A 23,842-nucleotide genomic window follows, 5' to 3' on the forward strand; every position below is an offset into this window, starting at 1 on the left:
CAAAAGCTATCAAGTTAGCTCCAAATATAATTGGATGAGCTAATGTGGGAATATTTTTAGTAGTTATATTATTAAGGAAGGTGGTAAGTGAGTTAAAAAAATTATTGGAATTATGAGATTTTATAAATGTTTAGAAGTAAGAAGGTATAGCCATCCGCGCTTGCTGCTAAAAATTTATTAAATCCACTTATTGTATCGCGAACATCTTGGTTTGTAATTATGAATATGGGGGGGGGGGGGGGTATTGAGTGGTGGGCTTGGTAAGCCAGTATAAGAGGCACGTGGATGAAGGGATTTTAGATTGTTAAGGGTCTAATTGTTAGATGGGGCGAGTTTTGTTTTGAAGAGTTTAATTTTTGTGCACGACATATATCACCTTCATTTATTTTTATGGAAATTTTGTCGCAGGATTTTTAACGTATTCTAATAGTGTTATTTTCCAAATTTTTGAGTTTGTCTTTTATTAGGTTAGGTAGTGAAATAGATTTGTTATCTTTTGGGATTGAGAAGCATTTGAAAGGGAATATGAAGAGATTATTCCAATTATTTAAATTTGAATCTTTCTTAATTATATCAAATAATTTAGTAAGATGGTCATTGATTTGGTAATTAACACTAGATGATTGTTTTATTGTTGGTATTTTTTTTAATAAAGATAAATCTTCTAGTGATTTATGTGTTTGGTATTGATTGGGGGTTCTATTAGTTTAGTGCAGAGTGTATTAGAACCTGAGCAGGGTAGTGCTGGAGGGATATGTTTGTATAGATGGTCATCTTTTTTATATTAATAAGTTTGTGACACGTTGGGCAAATTCCTGGAGTTGAGTTATTTGCTGGCATGTTGGTATATAAGGGTTTTGATGCAGATGGAATCAGAATAATTAATTCATATAGTGCATATGATGGTTGTATTTTTACTTCAAAGATAATGTCTTCTTTTCTTAGTAGTTTCAATTGAACTCTGAAATTATAGGTACAGGTGGTATAGGAAAAATTATTTTAAAAGATAACTAACATTCAAATTATCTATGCAAGTATTGGATGTCAAAGTAATACATTATTTACATCTTATTTACAAAATATGTTTATTATATAACTTATATGTATTTTTGTTGTGTTTACTTCGTAACCAATTAATTATAAAATAATGTTTAATTTATTATTTCGATTTTGATAAAGAATAAAAATAAAATATAAAATTGGCTGATTAAGCACTCGTAATATTTATTCAAAATATTAAAATATTTGAATCATGCTGCTTTTATAATAGATTTATATTAAATATAATGCAATTATATGTAATCGCTAGATGGCGCGAGATACAATTTTCAAAATGTATGCTAAAGAAATATAAATGTCTGTCCTTGGAGGTTTTTCGGGTAGGTTAGAATAAAAAAAAGGTAATTGGTGTTTTTGGTTAAAAAAAAATTAATATTATTTATAAAAAATTTTTTATTATTATATTAAATATCGATTTTAATTAACTGGGAGCAATCATAAAATATAAGGTTATAGATTAAATATTGATCGCTTCTTTACCAAACTGAAATGTTTAAGGGTGCCTAATTTATTTTAAATATATATCATTTATGGGGAGCTTCCCCCCTCCAGTGCCTTCTTGCTTCCACAGATTTATTGAGCAAACATTTATATCTTCTAATATGAATAAATAGCTAATCGAAATATCAATCCTTTTCCTTTCTCATAACTAATATATTTAAATAAATGAATTTAAACTATATTACATCAGGTTTGACATTCTATCGAATTCATTTGGTATGGCTTAATTAATTAGTTTTGTTTAATAAATATCAATTTTTTTTGTTATAGTTTAAAAACAAATATAGGAAAAGTTTATTGATCACTAAATGACAGAGCTATAACTTTGGCAAAAATATTTATTTAATCTAGTTATATATTTTTTATATATATTTGGGAATAAATAAGTTATTATCCACTTCTAACTCAAAAAGTCGAGTGGAGCACTCTAATTCTAGACCGAATATATATCCAAGCCTATAATTAAGGTAGGGGAGACCGGGGATAGTGTGTTCTCGGGGTAGGTATTTCCTTCTCCAATAATTCAATTAATAAAGTTGAAGTTTTGAAATTTAAGCCAAATATGTATTTTGATAAGGTGCTTAAGTGGGTCGTAAAATGTTTCGGACAAAATTGCTCAATAAAAATCTTATATGCAAATTTAAATTTCAACATATCCAAAGTACTAATAACTTTTTTTATAAACGTTGTTTGGACTTAATATTTATTCTAATGCAAATTTAAATTTCAACATATCCAAAGTACTAATAACTTTTTTTATAAACGTTGTTTGGACTTAATATTTATTCTAATGCAAATTTAAATTTCAACATATCCAAAGTACTAATAACTTTTTTTATAAACGTTGTTTGGATTTAATATTTAATCTAAATGATTTTAAAAAAATATATAATTTATCATATATAAAAATATTGGCACAGCAGGGATTATTTTGAATAAAAAAAAAATACAACTAAATTTATAAAAACTTAGAAACCACTAGTTTGTCTAGGACCAGTGATATGAAGATGATTGACTTATTTTTTTGTAATTATATAACAGATTTAAGTGACAAATACTTCTGGGTGACATATGTGATATAGATGAACCCTAATCAATTTAACATATTTGACAATTTATTTTTATTTATTTACTTAGAATGAAAACTTTTATTTAAAATTTTTTTTATAGTCTAAAAATAAAGTAGCGCTTGACACATAACGTGAAAGGATAATAGCTACCCTTGTGTTTTTCATAAAATTTAAATTTTTATATTTTTAAATTTCACCTTAATTAAAAGCTAAATGAGTTTTTTTTTTTAAATATTAATTTCTACAGTAGAGATATATGTAAAGAATAAAATTACGTTTAAACAATTTAGAAAAATGCTTTGTCTATTTTTTTATAACACTTCAATTTTTTAATGACAATATAACCCCGGTCTCCCCTACATTTTTTTTAAACCTAAATTGTAAGGGGATTGGGTTTTATAAAATCGATTTTAAAAACTAAAAGAAGACATTTTATTATGAAATATTATATAGGTTTAAAAATATATACTCAAATTTAATGTTCGAATTATTAAGTAAATTAAAGTGGTAACCGGGGGTAAAAGACACCATGCTCTATTTAATTGTTAAGTTTTAAAACTTTATTCCCTTTTCGTTAGCATTTTATGACTATAAAATAACTTTAAAATTGAATTATAATAAAACCCCTTTCTCTTATTTTTATGAATGATTTTTTTTAAAAATAAAGAATATTATATTATCATTCATTCATTCATTCATTCTAATGCATTTCATTTTAAACATAATATAGTCATGTGATAAGCCATATAATTTTTTACTATCGCATTTCTCTCTAGGTTTATACTTTAGATAGACATATGTTATATTGAACTAAGTATATCTTCCAATTGTTTTGGGGCCTATGGAAACAATGGCCAATTTATTTTTATTTGAGCTGAGAAGCCAAAAATTTACAGATATCTGACCTAAGGACTAACTATAGTGAGCAAATATTTTATCATAGAGTATTGTAAGCATGAATGAGGAATCTTATACAAAAACAAATAAAAGATTCTTCATTGTTAATCTTGCTCGACCCTGACTTGAGAATTCAAGCAGTGTATAATTACTTTTAAATTATATGGCAAGGTTAAATTTCTATACTATATTGTTGAATATTTGGCATCAGAATTCAATTAGATCCTTATTAAGAGTACCCTGGGTGGACTAAAAAAGCAAGGGTGAAAAATCACCCCAAAAGGTTCATTTTTCTCACATATTAAATTTTTCTCAACATCCTTTTTCACTAAGTGAAATTACTATAAACAATTTTTGGTCATCACAGAGACAATCTTTTTTTTAACATGAGAAGATATTATTATGGACCTTGGCATCCTGGATTTCTAAGTTTGATTGATCTACGAAAGCGAAATTTTAAATATTTACAAAGGTTTTTTCAAACTTGATCTTATGCTAATTTCGATTTGATATTAAATTTTTAGGGCAACATATCAGATTCTAATAAAAATAGAAGCTTACTGCATTTAAATTTAGTATGTGTTTTAAATCTCATTAGATTATTTATATTTATAAACTTTAAAGATATAGATTTGTTTAAAAAAGTATATATATACGCGATTGTAAATTGTGTAGATTTTTAACTAATGACGATTGAAAATTAGTTAATGGAATTATTATATTTGTGTAAACGATTCTTACAATTTCATATTTATTTTTTTTTTTAAAAAAAGATAATGATATTCAAAGTTTTTATGGTATTATTCTCATTACCTTCAATTCAGTAAAATTGATATTATATTATTATTAGATACATATATGCATATACTAGGATGTATATGAGTAGGTGGTATACTACAACATCCATTGCGCCAAAATTTTGCCCCAAATGTACCGAAAATAATTGTTGGGATGATTTTGTTTGCAAATTAGGAAAATTTATGGATGGTTGTCATTGCTGCGATACATGTTATAAGGTTTAATGATCTTTCAATACAATTCCTTAGATTTTATTATAGAGTTTAGTAGAAGGTGTAAAACTTAAAGCTGCTAGTGGTCCGATAATTACGTATCGAATTATTAGCAAAATTCATTCATTTTTAATAACATAAATTGTCATGATTTACTCAGGTTACCCTCTATAACCATGCGCATTCACAGAACGTGAATTTGAGGCGCATACAAAAATAAGAGCGTATTTTATAAACTTCTACGCGAATTTGCGCATATATATATTTCGCAATCAGAGTTGTTAAGTATCTAGATCCTGTATCTAGATATAAAAATGTGGTATCTGTATCTAGATAGATTTTTTATTGAAATATCGGTATCTAGATATTATTTTATACGATGCATCTGTATCTAGATCCATTTAAAAAGTATCTTTTTACAACCCTGTAGCAATAAATTGACGCTAACTGTTAAGTCTGGTCAATGTGGACTTTCTTAAAATTTTGGTGGAATTTTATATTATCACCATACGATGACTTTTGATTGGTTGAATTAAAAGTCATCGTACAATTACAACCAATCAAAAGCATTTTCCCGATATATATATATGGAGATATTAATTTCTATTCCACCAAAAAGGTTTTCCAAATATTTTTAAAATCCTTTTATCTTTATAATGTTAAAATTTTGCTATACCCTATGTATAACGTTCATGTAAATGTTTTAACCGGTTTTTAGAGGTTAGGGCGAAACTGATATTAATATTTTTTTTAAGAAACCGATAATAAACCTTTAAACCGTTATTTTTCGCTGCACCCCAATCTGACCCGTTATTTGTTTTAATGGCAGAACTTTTCTTTCTTAGAGACCAAACTTATATATTTCTTCTTCCTTTTTTTGAAAAAAAAAGAAGTTTAAGGTATTGACCAACATGAACATGAACGGTTTCATTTCCAAGTTCAAAAGCGATGAAAAATTTCAGAAAGTATTCGAATGTAGAGAGAAACTGAAAAATGTTTCTTTTATAAAAGCAAATTTCGAATATTATGGTGAGGAATGTATACATCGACCTACAGCGAGATTTCCGCCCCCAAGATCTTTCTACGATTATGGTCACAATATATATAATAGAAAAGTATAAAAATACAGTATCAATAATTATTATATATGTTTTTTTTACATTTATTACCGATTTAGTTTCCCGGTGTTATTGCACGGCCCGGACAAAAATTAATATTTATGGCCCAACCCGGGTTTGTTATTTTCGGGTTTGGTCAGAACCGGATTTTTTTTTGTTAAAAAAACAGTTTAGGATAGGGCCTGCAGGTCTCTGTTATATATATATATATAAACATTTTAAAATAATTTTTAAAGACCTAAATTTATTATTTTCTTAATCCTTAGATGCAGAGAAAGATGAAAAACGTCCGGAAAAAATATGTTAGAAACTAGCTAGAAAGATATATCTGTCCTCTCCCCCTAACCACCTGAAATTCTAATTTATTTATGTTTTCATTTTGTAAAATTAATAATGAGTTTGTAAAAATTTAATGATTTTTTTTTTGTTTTTTTAAAGTTAATAAAAAAGTTTTTCTTTATATTTAAAAAAAAACAATTTGTCATATGTCCTAGGAATTTAAAATAGGATCAAGGAAATCATCTTTACATCAGCTGATTTATTTAAATTTATACTCATCTATTTATAATCATATGACACCTGTAAGATTTAGTGCTATACTTTATTGACCTGGGTTTTTAGTTTGATTATATATATATATATCTTTATTATTAGATCATTTAATCTTTATATATACACTTTAGTTGGGATCGTACAATTTCTGAGTGAATTTTTGTATATACATATAAGCTTTACTATATACAAAATTATAATATCTCAACTAAGGAATTTCAACCATGAAAACGCGGTATGGCGCTATATAGCCATAGAAATTGAAGGAGGATATTGAGATGTGTGTGGGATGTGTTACGAAGACTCTATCGTTATTTAAATAAAATTGCTAGGGTCATAGGGAGTAGATGGCTTGAATTTTCTTCTCTTTTTTGCTAATTTATATGTCCTTTTTTTTAAGGCTTACTTGGATTTGTTAGGAGTAGTATCATTTGAAATTTTAAGGAATCAAAAGAAAAGATGTTAGATTAGGTAGGAAGTAGAATTTTAGAGGGGTAATATCATCGTTAGTTTAGAGAGAGGGTAGAGTAGAAGTCCTTGGTTTCAACTCAGGAAAGGTTAGAAATTATTTTTTAAAATGAATAAATTAATGAGGAATATAATAAAATTAAAGGTTAGAGAGATATGGGTCAGGATCAGTGCTACAGCTAGGATTTTTCTAGGAAGGGTTTGGCGCACTTCAATATTTAGCGGATTTTAACTGGCAAGCAACTGTAGATTGAGTCTAATCCGGCTTTTCCTTTACCTAATTATGCAATAGGATATTTAAAAATATATTAACTTTTTTTTGGAGGGGGGGGGGGGGGTAGGGAGTAATAAGAATTTTGGCAAATTAATCTTAAATAAATAATTACAAATACTCGAATTAAACGTAAATAAAAAAAAAATAATTACCAAATACTCTAGCTAAAAAAAATTTTTTTTTTAGTAAATTTTAAATATTTCCCATTTCAATTTAGAAATCAGACCCATCCATTTCAATTCAGATTTCTAAATATTTATATATATATATTATAACAATCCATATATTGTTCTAGAATCAAATATTTGTAATAATAATTAGAAAGATATAAATCTATGAATATAAACCCAGGCCAAGGGAGGGCAAAGGCGAAACTTTGGGTTACTTCAATTGATAAGGGGGTGGGGGGCAAGTAAAGGATTATTCGAGGGCCAACACTTTTATTTTGAAACAAGATTTTGGGCGGAAATATATAATATATTTTCTAAAGGGGTGGGGGGGGGGTTAATTCTTGGGCTATGGGGCTGGTTTACTCTATCAAAGGATATTTAAAATTGGTTAAAATAAAAACTCTACACAATAACTAATGTCTGATGTAGGCTAGTGGGGTTAGTATATAATATATTTTTTTGTGGGGTTTAGCTTCAATAAATAAAATATAAAGAAAAATTAGAGTATATTATATGGAACTTAAAATAGATTTTTTAATATGAGACTATTATTACGACGTACGCGTTTTTAGTAAAAATAGCCAAACAAATACTAATATTTTTGGGGTCACCTATAGAGCATCGATAATTAGATGTGGGCGCGGGCCGTTGAAATTACGCGTTACACTATGGGCCACGGCGGGAATGTAAATAAATTTTAAATTATTAGGGGCCACAGGCCCTTCACAAAATTTAAAAATTTTAAAAAAGAGAAGAGAAGAGAAGAGAAGAGAAGAGAAGAGAGAAGAAGAGAGAGAAGAGAAGAGAAGAGAAAGAGAGAAGAGAAGAGAAGAGAAGAGAAGAGAAGAGAGAGAAGAGAAGAGAAGAGAAGAGAAGAGAAGAGAAGAGAGAGAAGAGAAGAGAAGAGAATTGAATTGAAATGAATGAAAAATAGTAAATCTCTCTCTCACTCTCGTTTAGTAATGGGAAATTTGGTAATAAATAAATATAATATGTTTTATTTATATACTAATAATTAGCTTAAATATTTATTATTATAGTAAAATAATAGTTAAAAGAAGGGGCTTAAAATTTTAAAATTGGTAACTTTAAAAAAAAAATATTTGGAAAAGTATTGAAATATTTTTAAGTATGTATTATTTGTCAAACATAAATTATTATAGTATTAAAAATATAATGTGAATTTACTACGATTACAATTTTAAAAAAAATAACATTATATTTCTTATTTAAAAAATTTTATTTAGGGCAAATTATCGTAAATATCTTCTAAAATATCGTCATTAAGATTTCTAGGTCCGACAATATAAAGAGAATGATCGTTCAACGCTAACCTAGTAATTAATTAAGTTTATAATATAAAACATATAATGTCCTCGTGTTACTTGGACAGCTTGTTCTGGATAAATCTAACTAGTCTCTTCCCAGTCTAAAATATTTGAATCCTTATTAAATTCTTTTAATGTGTGAAAAAAAAAATTTCTAATAATGAGCTAATTGGAATCTATTCACTTTAGATGCTGTGTTAATTAATTTTTTTTCTTTTCTTTTTCTAATAACAATTTTTCAAAATCATCAAGATGCATGCAGAATATTATTATTCTAATAAGTATCCTTTCTAAATCTCTTATGCCCTAAATATCTCATTGGAAATATTATTGTCTATTTTACCCCAATTCGGATAGGGGCACATTTGCTCCGATTGTAGATTCAAGGTTGTCACCCTTAAGTGGTTTCAAAAACTACACTTATGTTAGCTATCGAATCTCAATCTGTTTCCTCTAGAATAACTTTCCTATGTTGTAACAAAAATCCATACAAAAATCTTTCAATTTTAAACAATCGACCCAGCATATCGTAAACCGATGACCATCTTGTTGTACAGTCTATTATTCCCATAGGTTTTTTTTTCAGTGATGATTCAAACGATCATTGGAATATTCTTAAAAATTTTGTCACTTGCCTTGCTCGATCAATAATCGAATTGGCATAACGCGTCTTTAAAAAAATCATCAATGGCTAACTGTAATGTGTGTGCTTGCACGTCTAATGCTATAAACTTTTGAAGTTAAATCTTCTCAACATCTGGGCCAGACCTGCTATTTCTACATTTGTTCCATCTTCATCCCAATTCCCCGACCCCTTCCCCATCCACAGATCCATTTAATAATCTTCATAGATTTTGATTAAATTTGCCCCATTATCGGTTGTTATAATGTATAGGTGTTGTTTAATGGAATGCGCCAAATTTATTCAGGGTCTTCTAAAATCATTTTTTTTTTTAAATTATCTCCTTTTTAACTATTCCTTCTATTTCTTTCATTGCCAAATTTCTTAATACGATAATTATCGAACATACTTAATATTTATTCTCTCCCAGAATCAATTTTTAAACAAACTAATTTATTTTTTTTGTTTCTTCTTTTAATTTTTCTCGCAATTTTTTTTTGTAAAAACTCATTCTGTAATCAAGTCTCTAATTTTATAACGATTAGTGGGGTGGACACACACCAGGGCTTTTGTGATAGGGTCAATAATTTTTTTTAAACCCCGAAGTCTTCAATTATTGAAAAAGGGCGGCCATTAATGGTCACCATCTCAACCAACGCATTTGTCAGATCTTTCTTCTGCCATCGAAATATGGATTAGAATTTATTTTTTTTGTATAATATATCAGATTTGGTTGTAATCGAAGTTTTAGTCGACGTTTTTATGATTTACTCATCGAATTGTTTCGAGCGATTCCTCAAATATGTCTAGTGTTGTTAAACGGCTTCGGCTAACTCGATATTTAAACCAGAAAAATATTATCTAAGCCTCGATATTTCGTTAATATATGTTTAGACCTTCGCGTAGTATTTTTCTGGACGAAATATGGAGTTAGCCATTTTTAAAAATCGGCTCAGCCCTTTAACCAACACTAAATATGTCTCTCTAAATTGCTATTATGTCTCCCTGATAAATACTACATCACTCACATATTATTCTACACTCACAATCTCCCTTATCATTGAATTTGAAATGTTAGGCTAATAAATCCTTTGATTTTTTATCTTACAAATTTAATTTTTTTCTTTTTAAACAAATTATTTAAATTTAAAATAAAACTATCTAAACAAAATACGTGATCATAAAATACATTAACAGATTTTTACCTTATTTCGATTATAATTTAGATTATCACATATTCTAGGAAATATTATTTGATTATTTAAATTTACTTTATAAATAAATAGCAACCATTTATATATTTTTTTTTTATAAAATTGTAATTTATTTTGCAAACATTTTTGAAAAAATATTTTATCACCTGATTTTGTACAATTTAATAATCAACAAACAATAATATCCTAAAAAATAGATATTATTATATAAAATAATCATTTATAAAAAAGAGAAGAAAAAAACTATTAAATTTTTGCTTTGTTAGGTAAAATTTAAAAAATTTTACGAAAAATGGCCGACCCTTAATAACAAGAAAGATTCCACTAGAAAAATATGTTCAAAACATGTTTTTCGTTTTTTTTATTATATAATTTAAAATAAATAAAATAAGTTGAAAAAAAAAATAAGAGTTCGGGTTCGGTTTCAGCGAAATATCGAGGGTTCGGGTTCACATTAGAGATCTACAAAAGTAGGCCGGCCCGGCCCGTATTTTTTAAGAAAATTCGGACCGGGTCGGGTCGGGCAAAACTTTATAAAAAAAAATTCGGGTTCGGGCCGGGTCGGGTCGGGCAAAACTTTATAAAAAAATTCGGGTTCGGGCCGGGTCGGGCAAAACTTTATAAAAATTCAGGCCGGGTCGGGCTTGAAAAATTAGGCCCGATGCACATCACTCACATCCCTTACTTTTAGATAAAATTATTTCAAACTTTATTTTAAAAAATCTATTGATAATTTTTAAAAGTTAAATTAAAATGATTAATAAATGAAAACTTGGAATTAACGAAATGAAAAATGAATATTATTAAGGGGTCAACTTCATGGGGGCAACGTGGTCCCTCCCATTCACAAACAGAAAAAAAAAATTTTAATAAAATATTCAAAATTTGTTATTCCAAATTTTAGAAAAACATTGGCCCATTTTTTTATTTATTTATCTGTCATATGATTGGTTAAATTTTTTTTATTTTTTATTTATTTATATTTTTTTATATAAAAAATGATATTTTTTATTATTGAAAACCCATTGGTTGTTAATTTTTGCACATATTTTGTTGAATGTTATTTTTATTATAGAAAATTAATTTAGCCATTTATTGTAAAAAGATTAAAGAAAAACGAGATGAACAGGATACAACTTTAAATAAAGGGGGAGGGTAAATTGGATGAAAAAAATTTTTATGGTAAACAATAGATATTTTTTTCCAATTAGGGTCATGTCCTTAATTAAAAAAATAAATTACTCAAAAGTTTTACGAAATACACAACTTTCGTGAGTTTTGAGAGATAACGAAACATGTCCTAGATCATCATCCTTTAAATTTTGAAAATGATTGATTAATTCTTTGCTGTATCCCTATACTTTAAAGTCTCGCCATTGCACCAAAGATATGTTATCTTATATTTTCCATCAGCTGAATATTCACCTCGCCATTTTGGTTGCGATAATTACTCAAATTACAAAACTTTTATGATAGAAAGATTAGAGGGAAAAAATCATTTAGGCCAACATTTTATATTTTCCATTAAAAATGGTTTATTAATTTTTTTTCGCTAGATTCGGGCAAATCGCGCGATTTCAATTTTTTGATATTTAGGACATAGCCTTACCTTGAATTCATAGTGGCGCGATTGCGATCGCGATTTAACAGCTGATTGATTTTTAAAATCTGTTTATGAGATCAATTATTCTCTATTACAGTGAAACGATACACATGTTTAAATATACTACAAAAGGGGGTAAACAAAATAAGATTTTATTTTTAATAGAATAAAGATTGAAATTAAATATGGACAAGCAATTAATTAAGAAGATTAATAGTTGATTAATCATTATAAAAATATATATAATTTGTGATGAAAACTGAATTTTTTTTTATTTTCTTTGAGAATGCTCAAGTAAGATATTTGATTAAATTTCATTTAAAATTCTAAATCATTTTTTGTAAAAAGTTTTTTTAATATTTGAAAATATTTTAGAAAATCTTAAATGTAATCTATTTTGTATATCCATTTATTTCGATAAAAATATGATAACACTATAAACTTTTATAATAATTTCGATAAAATAATTAATACATAAAAAATATAATTATAATTTATCAAAATATTCCATTTTTCCAAAAATTTGATGTTGGTACCTTTTTAGAAATTAAAAGAGTTAATATTATAATTATTAATACAAATGGATTATAAAGATTACCTAATTAATCAGTTGCCCGCGATAACCCAACTCCAAATAGCTTTGCATGTGATTGTAAAATTTAGTGAAATCATAAGGAATAAATCCGTGTAAGAGTTGAATAATATTCCTAACAATTTCATCTCTTGAATTAGGGCGGGGATTGATTGCTCTAAATTTATTTTTCAAAACTCCAAAAAAAATTTCAATTGGATTTAACTGAGGTGAATAAGGTGGTAGGTATTCAATCCTACCTTTAGACATATTTTGCGATGTCTTTTATTTTCATTTGTTGTTTTTCCGGCATTGATAACATTTTGGTAACTATATCTAATTTTTCTTTATTCCAATATTTGTGTATTCTTTTTGGTCTTTGAATTCTCGACGAAGATTGGGAGTTTTCATTTAAATTGGAAAAATTAGTATTACTATTGGATAATAAAGATTCTATATTAAACATTTTTTTTTATTATTTAAGAAAAATTAAAAATAATTAATATGTAAGTATTTTAATTTTTTATTTTGAATTAAATTTTAACACATTTTTTTTATAATGATTAATCAACTATAAATCTTCTTAATTAATTGCTTGTCCATATTTAATTTCAATCTTTATTCTATTAAAAATAAAATCTTATTTTGTTTACCCCCTTTTATAGTATATTTAAACATGTGTATCGTTTCACTGTAAAATCATTATTTCTTAGATTATTATTAAAATTTGAATTACTGATAAAATTAATATTAACAAATAAAAATTGATCTCATAAACAGATTTTAAAGATCAATCAGCTGTTAAATCGCAATCGCGCCACTATGAATTCAAGGTTACTACGTAGATTGTATATTTTTTCTCTGAATTATAAATTTTTTTTAACAGCTGATTATTTTTTTAAAATTTAAATATTATCTGAGCATTACAAATTCAAATTCTTGACACTTTATTTTTTTTATTTAATTTTTTTCAAAATTTAAATATAAAAAATTTATAATAAAAATATGTGTTTCTATACATTTTATAATAGGAAATGCTTGAATATTATTCTTCTAAAAACAACTTTTAAAAGATATTCAAATTTAATTAATATTTTTCTCTTTTTAAATAAATATGGGTTCAGGGTCCACCAATTTGTAAGAAAATTTATGGGAAAAAAGTCAAATGATCTTACGGGTAATACAATCTTTGATTATCTTGTCTATTTTTTTTTGGAAGGGGGGGGGGGGGAATCTTGGCTATTTTTGGGGGAATAATAGTGTCCTTTTATGGGAAATTTATTAATACGACAAAAACACCTGTTTCATAGAAGAAGAAAAAATACGAACCAGAACTAAGAGGGACGATACCTAAATATGTAGCTATCCTCCAAGATTTAACATATTTTGTTTTTAGGTCTCGCCAAAGACGCTCAATAGACTGGGTATTTTTATGTATGCTTGTATTAGGCCTCATTCGTGGTGGCATCCGATCCGACACGATTTAACAGCTGATCGATTTTTAAAATCGGCTTACGAGAAATCAATCTTTCTTTATTAAAAACCAATATTTATTAGGGTTATTATCATGTACGGAATTTAAGATAAAATTTAATTATTATTTTAAAAAAAAATTGATCTCATAAACAGATCTTAATAATCAATCAGCTGTTAAATCGTGTCGGATATCGGATCCCACTATGAATGCCGCCTTAACCGGGACAATAAAGAATAATATTTCCAATTAAATATTTAAAACATGTATTTTCAATAATAAAAAAAATATTAAATAAAATATATTAAAAAAAATTCATTTAAAAAAATATTAAAATTATTTTTTTTTTACAAAAAAAGAATAAAATATGTGTATAAAAATTAACAACCAATGGTTTTTCGATAATAAAAAATATCATTTTTTTATACAGGGTAAAAGTTCGCACAAATTGAACATTTCAAAGCTGTGCGTTTCAAAACGCAAATAATGCATGCATTCGTTAAATTGAGTACGTTTGCGTTTTGTATTTTAAATTATTGATATGCGTTTTAAAACGCTGCTTTGAAACGTTCAATTTGTACTCACTACAAGTTATTATAATAAAAACAAAAAAATTAAAATTAAAAGAATGAAACAATATTTGTCTTTATTTTTACTAGCGTTGTTAAACGGCTCGTTTTGAGCCGATTTTTAAAAACGGCTAACTCAATATTTCGGCCAGAAAAATATTACCCCTAAGCTTCAAGATTTCGCTAATAGATGTCCAAACTTCCTTCTACAAACAAAATCTTCAGGTTTGCTTAATATTATTCTGGGGATGAAATATTGAGTTTAGCCGTTTTTAAAAAATCGACTCAAAACGAGCCTTTTTAACAACACTAATTTTTACGTATATTACTTAAAAAATAAATGACGCTTCCTTCTTCCTTCCTTCCTTCCTATTAGTATATAACAAAACACTACACAAACAAAACACTACACAAAAAAAAAATACATATGGTATAAATTTTAATGTAATTTTTTTTTGCAATTAAAAATTTTTATATTACTTAAAATTTTTTTTTTGTTTTGCAAAATACAGTTTAATAAAAAAAAATTTCCAAATGTTTAATATACGACAAATTTTATATAGTAGCACAAATAATACAAATCATTTACATCGAATCCTGATCCTGTTTATTCTAACTCAAAAACTAATATATCTGCTACAAATAATTTCCATATTATCAATTCTCCCTCTAATTGAGTGGTGATTCTATTATTGATCCAGTAAATTTAATCTCGGCAATTCCAAGAAGGAATTATAAAAAAAACTGGAATGATGAAAAAAAATAGATATATAAATAAAAAAAATTATTATCTGTACCTGATGAGAGAGCGAACGAAAATAAAAAATATCGCCAAGTATTTAGATATGTCTTTATCGCCTATTTAATAAAATTAAAACACGAAACATTTCCCGAAATCATTGGAGACCCTTAGAAAGATCGTGTGATTGGAAAAGAGTGGCAGGGGAAAAAAAGAGGACAACTTCAATGTAGAAAGAAAAATAATGGGACTTTTAATATCTAACAATACATTAACTAAAGATATTATGGAAAAATTATCCTCCGGGATTTCCTATATAAGAGGGGAACTGTAAGGAATTATATTTAAAAAAAATATGATGATCCAGGAGTAACCTGATAGGGGGAACACACTGGGCAGAGTCAATATACGCCAGCCGAAGAAAAAATATTTTTTACACCCCCCACCCCCTCCATCTACCCCCCAGACTAAGTCGTACCCATCAAGACCAAGAATGAAGACTTTCGATCTTAAGATATTAAAATTATTAAAAACGGCTAAAACTCAATATTTTAACCTGAAAAATATTGCCTAAGCCTAGAGCTTTCGCTGATAGAATGTCCAAACCTTTGTTCCTTTTACAAATAAAATCTTCAGGGGTTGGGTAATGTTATTCTAGATGAAATATTGAGTTTAGGCCGCATTCATAGAGGATCCGATCTGACACGATTTAACAGCTGATCGATTTTTAAAACCTGTTTATGAGATCAATTTTTTTGTAATAATATTAATTTTGTCTTTAATTCTATACATGATAATAACCTAAGAAATATTGATTTTTATAAAGAAAAATTGATTCTCTTAAACCGATTTTAAAAATCGATCAGCTGTTAAATCGTGTCGGATCGGATCCACTATGAATGCGGCCTTAGTCGTTTTTTAAAAATCGGCTCAAAACGAGCCGTTTAACGACACTAATCTCCCTAAAGAAAAAGGGAGACATAATTATCAGTTTTCAAATATTTGGAAAGATAATATTTGTAAAAATTAGAAAAAAAATAAAAAATATTTTATGCTGACTTCAATTATTTTTTATATATACAAAAAATATATAAAAGGTTGATAAAATAGCAAGTTAATTTTGTAATAATATTTATTTATTACAATGATGATTAAAAAAATTTATTATATCTTTATAACTTGTTCAGTATATTTATTATGGATCAACCTTGACAAAGGGGTATATTATAACCAGGTGAATTCAATATCAAAAGATTATAATCTTTCAAAACCGGCTTCGGAATTTGATTTGATTGATGATCCAATAAAACCTGTAGTGTTTAATTTTTCCAGCGACCTACTGGCCTTTATTCACGTGCAGAAGACGGGCGGAACTCCTTTCGAATACGTCTTAACTCACGATGTCATTGGTGCGCCTATATGTCATTGCGAGAGAATTGTGAAACTGGTTCACACATGTATCTGTCCCAGGGATGTAAAATCCCATTCCAATGATTTATCCCAAACCTGGCTTTTTTCGAGATTCAATGATAAATCACATTTATGCGGAATTCATCCTCCCTTCATATGGGTCAGAAAATGTTTGCCCATATGGGTAAAGAACTTAAAATTGCGCAAAAATTATAAGAAGAAATGGAAATCGTACATCAAAAGTAATGCTATCGAAATCAAGGATGGTCGAATTTCTGGCCCTGGGATCGATGATAATACCATGAGGAAAACCAACTTGGAAAGGTTAGTTAATGTACATTAAATTAAATAACGGTATTATATGTCGTAGGAGTTTAACCTATTTTTCCTATATATTCTGGTTTTTTTAGCAAATTTTGAAAAGTGTTTTTTTTTTAAATTTTGAAAGACCTGATTTTGCCGAAATCGTATTTTAAGCATGTAGTATAAATTTACCCAAGTAAATTTTCAGACAATTTCAACAGTAATATATTTGTGTAAATTTATATTAAAAAAAATATATATATATATTATTATTATAAGTAACACAAGAGTTGTTCAAAAGTTGATGCTAAAATGTTTAAAATTCCTAAGGCAGCTTAAGTGCTGAAACACAATTTAACGATTTGCTAGAAACCCGAATCAACACCCACGATATACTAAATATAAATAAATAGTCGCTTTATGAAAGATACTTTTTACGGCCCGGCTCAAAAATTTTAAGCCCGGCTTGAATATTTTTTAAATAAAAAAATTTTTTTAGGCCCAGAATTTTTTAAAATTAATATTCGACCTGGTATATACAAAAAATTTACCTATTCGGTATTTTATCATTATTTTTCGTCGAGTATTATCATTTAATAAGCTAGCATATTAGGCTAATGTTGTTAAAGGGCTCGTTTTGAGCCGATTTTTAAAAACGGCTAACTCAATATTTTCGCCAGAAAAATATTGAGTAAGCCTAGAAATTTCTATACTATATGTCTAGACCTTTGCTCCTTCTATGGACAAAATTTTCAGGCTTGCGCAATAAATTGACACTATAAAAAATTTGTGAAAATAATTCTTTGAGAATATACTATATTAATTGTATTTATAAAATAAAAATAAAACTATTTTAATTAATAAAAAATATAAACCATTGGCGTACGCAGCGAGAGGGGGGGGTAGGGGGACAATCCCCCCCCCCCAAAGCCAAAAAATGCAGATGCCGAATATATTTTTCAAAAATATTTTTGTTTGGAGTGTTGTGCAGATTTAATTTAAAACATTTCCATATTTTTTAATTCGTTTATAAATAAAAATTTTAACTTGTAAAAATTGATAAGAATATATAAATATGTTATTTTAACAACTTTTTACAAGTCAAATAATTTTATTTTCAAATAATTTAATAAATATGGAAATGTTTTGAATTAAATTTACACAGTACTATATTAATTTATATTTGTTAATATTTATTCCTATCTCATATTAAATATATATTTAATTCATTCATTCATTCATACAATATTCCACCAATGAAAACGTTTATTTTATTAAATATGATAAAAATCCTCTACGCCAGTTGAAAACAGGTGTTTAAAACTAGCGTTGTTAAACGACTCGATTTGATTGGATATTTAAAAACGGCTAACTCAATATGTTATCCAGAAATAATGTTTCACAAGGCCTGAAGAGTTTTGATCATAGATGATCCAAAGGTTTAAGACACGTGTCACCGAAATCTCGAGGCAATATTTTTCTGGCTAAAATATTGAGCAAGCCATTTTTAAGAATCGGTTCTAATCGGGCCGTTTAACAACCCTAGGTTTAACCCAGAGAAAGTTGGATTGAGCGCTAAAATATATTATTATTTTTATAAAAATTTTATCTTTATTAACTATGGAGTTTTTTTATTAATTTTTTTTTGAAGTAACATTTACAGCATATTAAAAGTAATTTCATATTAACACACTATATCTATAATCATCATAAAAATATATAATTAAAAGAAGGGGAAATTTACAAAAAAAAAAAGAAGAAAATTATTATTTAGGTATGGTCGGCGGGGCTTAATGATCCATGTTAGGATATGCAGTTGGAACGGCAGATTTCGATTGATATTCTTTGTCGAAGGTAGAAGCCTTTTTTGGGATCACCTGTGATTAAAACCTTTGCCCTCTTGTTTTGAATAATTTTAGGGCTTGGGGTCCAAACGATCCACAGGTGTCTGAGACTACCAGAATGAACAAAACATTATTAAGGTGGGCAATATTTATTGGGTTTTTTTTTTGTATTCTCCTAAAAAATTATTTATTATATATTCAAAAATGCATGCAATATTGCTTCATATTTTTTATTAATCTAAGTTCTATCTGACATTCTCAATTCAATGATCCTTCCTTCCTTCCTTTCGTCCTTCTTTCCAAAGAAAGAGAAAGAAAGAAAGAAAGAAAGAAAGAAAGAAAGAAAGAAAGAAAGAAAGAAAGAAAGAAAGAAAGAAAGAAAGAAAGACATTATAAGGTTCGTACAATCCTGGTTTTGCAGTCCCCATGTTTGCAGAAACGGCAAAACCTTTGCTACCCAAATTTTCTTTTGATATTAAATTATTTTATTTTTATATAAAAAATTTTTTTTTATAGAACATATTTCATAACTCTCGTGAGGGATCCGATAGCTAGAATGTGAGCGAGTTTATACATATCAGGAGAAGCCAAAATTGGCCCAAATCTTACATAGTATGCCATGATGGAATAATCCAACAACCCGATTGTTACTATAAATATACCAAAAATTTGACTCTTATGGATTTTGTTTCCTGCAACAAAAGCTGGTCTAACAATAGAATGACTAGACATTTCGCTGATTTTCCTTCGATAGAATGTAATAAAAGGTAATTAATGGTATATTTTTTTTTTAAAAAAAAATATTTCAAATGCTATAATCAATAAAAGAGATAGAACTTGATCAAATTAACCTTACCAAAGAAAGAAAGAAAGAAAGAAAGAAAGTTATAAAAAAATATTCTATAATAGCTACCAAAATGTACAGAAATGTTATGATTATTTTTATCTACCGATATATTTTTTAAAAAAAAGTCTAACAGCTGATCAAAAGGATGATTTATTGCTCAAGAATGCCAAACATAATTTACTGAATGGGTTTCAGACATTCGGGATTCCTGAATATTTTAACGAATCTAGATTCCTTTCCCATAAAATGTTGGGCCTAAATTTTTCCTGGACTTACGAATTTTCGAACGACACTTCATGGATTGAATCCTACCAAAATGTTTCCGACTTCATCAAAAAGAAAATCTTTTATAATAACCGGCTCGATATAAGTTTATACGCTTTCGCCAGAAATCTATTTCAACTAAGATTAAAGCGTTACAATTACGTATTGTCGGGGGTACCGATAAATTAATACAAAATCCTGATATTGTTTTCATTGAAAATATATTATAATTATATTTTCTAACTAAATAATTGGGAACAAATTGTAAATAAACTAAATAAATTTAATAATCATAATAATAATAAAAATTAAGACTAACTATAAAAAAATAATGTTAGATAATTAACTAATGACTAATAATTTGTATTGGATGATACAGTACTACTATTTTTTTCCTTTTAAATATGCTCATAATCTTATTCACTATGCTATTATTATTATTATTGGATTGGGTGAGTTCCACTCCTCTTAATAATTATATCTGGGTTACAAGGTTTGTTGGTATCCTTGAGGAAAAAAATCGGCATAATTATTATGGAGGATAGGGCCTCTATAGTAATTCACGTTCGCTCATTTTGGGCAGGTCCATGACCAACGTGCTAGATAAGATAAGATAACATTTTTAATAGGAAAATAAAGGTTTTAACGAGATATCGCTATATATTTTTAAAAAAAAATTGTAACATGCTAAGTGTATCGATTAAAGTTGGGCACGTGCTTCGTAAAAATGATTACAAAAAATTTTGATTGTTGGGGAGGGGACAGGGATAAAACGATAGGTATTACGCATTTTTACAATAAATTTTTGAAACATAAATAAAAACAAGAACAAATTATAGATTTATATACAGCCAAATCCCTCATTCACAAAATTTTATCCCATCTATACCCATAGTAATATTACTAAGCAACAGGGTAAAGTGGTTAAAATAAAGTTTGAACATAACTATACTGTTTATTGAACAAAATGTTGCAATTTTGACATCTTTTTGCCACTTTTTAAATATAAACTAATTATAACAATATAGAAACATATAAAGTTTTACCAAAAATAGCTCATTTTGAGCGTCCTCGTTATATCCAAATATGATTTAGAAAGCTATTTATTTATAATATATTGATAATAAAATAGAAGACACAAAATATTATGCTGGAATGAGGGGCATCAACGCACCTCGTATTGTATCGAGGAAGGAGAAAATGTAAATGTAGTTAATTTGGTTGGAAGAATGAAAATGATGAAAGTGCCAAGACTTCTTATAAAGAAAATGAGCTTGCACTTCCAAGAAATAAAATGGATAGGTTAGATTTTTTAGTTATTCATATTGCAAATATTTTTTACAACTGATTTGAATTCAGGTATCACCAAATAGGCCAGCGTCTATTAGTGGTTTATAAGCACGATTCAGGGTCAATTTTAAAATGACCCCATCAAAGTTATAACCAAAATAATATTATGCAAGTCTAGAGATTTTGCTTTATAGATGGCAGAAAGGTTTTGAACATCTATTTGCCATATGACGAAGCTTTCATAATATTTATTTGGATCAAATCTTAATCGGCCGTTTTTTAAAAATCGAATAAAAATACCAAAATCACTCAAATCATAAAGACTGTTACTAATAATGAAAGAAGATTTTATTTTAGTTTTTATAAATAAGTATAGGTTGAATAAAATGATTGGAGCTGATTCAGTTTTTTGCCTTCCTTGTAAGATCTGAGATACTGTAGGATCCCCTGAATCAATTTGTTGCACATCTGGGAAAGGGGTTCTAACTTAAACAATGGTAAATCAATCGATACCAAACCGTTCAGGCTAGTATATAAAAAAAGTGTGTATTCCTATTCCTTATATAAATATTATTTGACAGAAGAGAATATTGAAAAATATTTTCATTGTACGAGATAATGACAAAATTTGCGATATTTTATTGAGAGGGGCTAAATTTCGCCTCACTGTAATTTACTGTCCTGGTGTAGTATAAATGAAAATTTAAATAATGTTACAAATTAGATACCTTTTGAATTTTTATATACATTACATTATAAAAAGATTATTTTAAAAATATATATATATATATATATAAATTTAATAATAGTGATAAGAAATTGTGTGAAAATTTTGAAGATTTTGAAATTGCCATATATTTATGTGACTTAGTTCGTTGAATGTTGGGTATCACATTTTTAGTAAAACGTCATTCGGTCATATTTATTATTAAATTTTAGGGCCGAGTTTGGCCATGGGTAGATCTGCGAAGCTTTACTTCTAACCTTAGCTTTTTAGTTCTGGCTCAGGCAGGCTTACGAAATATTTCTAAATCGGGCCCTCTAAATAATAAATTAAATAATTTCGCATCTTTTATTAAAATAGAGTAATTTAATTATTATGCCTCTCAGTTTAATGGCTGCTCTTAGTTTACCCGAATAAGCCAGCTTCCAATCTGATCCGCATTCTCCATCAAATCTTGTCTTTCTCGCCATTTGTGGGAACTTAATTATACAATTTATTTGTAAAATAGTTCAGAATTTTACATTATTTTTTGTTATTTTATCCTAAAAAAAAAAAGAAAAGGATTTTAAAATATCTAACGAGTAAGATTCAGTTAGCGTTGCCCAAACGTCGATTTAGCCATTTTTAAGAATTAACTCAAAATTTACCTTATTGGTTTTTCCCACAGATATCAAAAAGGTTTGGACTTCTATTGGCGAAATTTCGAGGCATAAGTAATAATATCTTGATTTTGACCCTTTTGAAAAATCGTCTAAATGGAGCTGTTTTACAAACATTACTTTCACCTATAGGCATTGTAAACATTTTAAATGAGAATATTAACTTATGAAAAAAATAAATAATAATAATAAATACACTTAATTATTTGTGAAAGTTAGTTAGTTTTTTTTAAATAGAAAATATTGATGATATATTTATGACATTGATATAAAGATAGATGGTCAATAAAAATCAATATAAATATCGGAACTGTTTTTTTAGTAATATTGGAAAATATAAGATCGGATCGGTGAAAAATTTATGAATCAGCACAGCCATAATTTTAATTCATAATATTGCATATTTAATAAGTTTAAGTAAAAATGCATTAAAATAAATAAAGAGCCAAAACAACCGATAAAATTATTTTTGAACGTTAAATCGGCAAATTAAACAAAATTTATATATAATGAGCAGGCGAGTGAATTGAAAAAACCATTAGCGGGCGGGTGAGTTAAAAAAAATTTCAACAATGAGCGTGTTAAAATCCTTCAAATTCCTACATCATCATTTTTTAAAATCATATTTGGCACTTAAAATGTGTAAGTTTTAAGAATATATTTGACTCTCCTGGCAAAAGACATAAAAAATTTTAAAATAACAATTAAAGTCACTAATGTTTTTTTTTAGGCGGTATGTTATTTTTTCAAATTTAAATCATTTTTTGACCGCGTTTTTTTAAATTTAAAAAACCTGATTTAACCATAAATGTATTACAGCATGTTTAGAATACGTATCTTATGAATTTTAGACAATTTTAGCCTTAAATTTTGCGTCATTTATAATTTATATAAAAACTCTAAGCCAAAAAACCAATATAAATAATATCAAGTTTCTGAAATTCAATAGGGTAGGTCTTCTAAACATGCTGGTGGTACACATTTCCGGTGAGATCTTTTAAATGTTTAAATACGCGCTCAAAAAATGATTTAAAGTTGAAATAATAACACATGTCGCTAACATATACATATATGTTTAAAATATAAAAGCTATAAATTAATCCAATTCTAAGAATGACCCAGTTTCTCATGTGATATTTTTTCAATCTGTGCTATGAAAGTTTTAAACAATTTTCATTTATTTAATTTTTTTTAAATATATTTTTATAATATTCCATGAAGTTTTAAAAGTTTTCACAATATAATTATAATCTATTAACAAT

General features: G+C 27.3%; 1 protein-coding gene across 1 annotated transcript; it reads left to right on the forward strand.

Moving 5' to 3' along the window:
- The first annotated feature begins 12,466 nt into the window (after positions 1-12,466).
- LOC135930326 (heparan-sulfate 6-O-sulfotransferase 3-B-like) lies at positions 12,467-20,096 on the forward strand. The gene is made up of 5 exons (XM_065467139.1): positions 12,467-12,538; positions 16,337-16,352; positions 16,427-16,973; positions 19,501-19,563; positions 19,769-20,096. The coding sequence occupies exons 1-5, from the start codon at positions 12,467-12,469 to the stop codon at positions 20,094-20,096; spliced, it is 1,026 nt and encodes a 341-aa protein (XP_065323211.1).
- The last annotated feature ends 3,746 nt before the right edge of the window (positions 20,097-23,842 follow it).

Source organism: Gordionus sp. m RMFG-2023, chromosome 1, assembly GCF_954871325.1.
Source record: "Gordionus sp. m RMFG-2023 chromosome 1, tfGorSpeb1-WG-v2, whole genome shotgun sequence".
Lineage (NCBI taxonomy): Eukaryota > Metazoa > Nematomorpha > Gordioida > Chordodea > Parachordodidae > Gordionus > Gordionus sp. m RMFG-2023.

Coding starts and splice junctions, on each gene's coding strand:
- LOC135930326 (XM_065467139.1), top strand. CDS start 12,467: ATGGATTATAAAGATTACCTAATTAATCAGTTGCCCGCGATAACCCAA. Junction 16,974..19,500: donor AGGAAAACCAACTTGGAAAG/GTTAGTTAATGT, acceptor CTGCAACAAAAG/CTGGTCTAACAATAGAATGA. Junction 19,564..19,768: donor TCGATAGAATGTAATAAAAG/GTAATTAATGGT, acceptor TTTAAAAAAAAG/TCTAACAGCTGATCAAAAGG.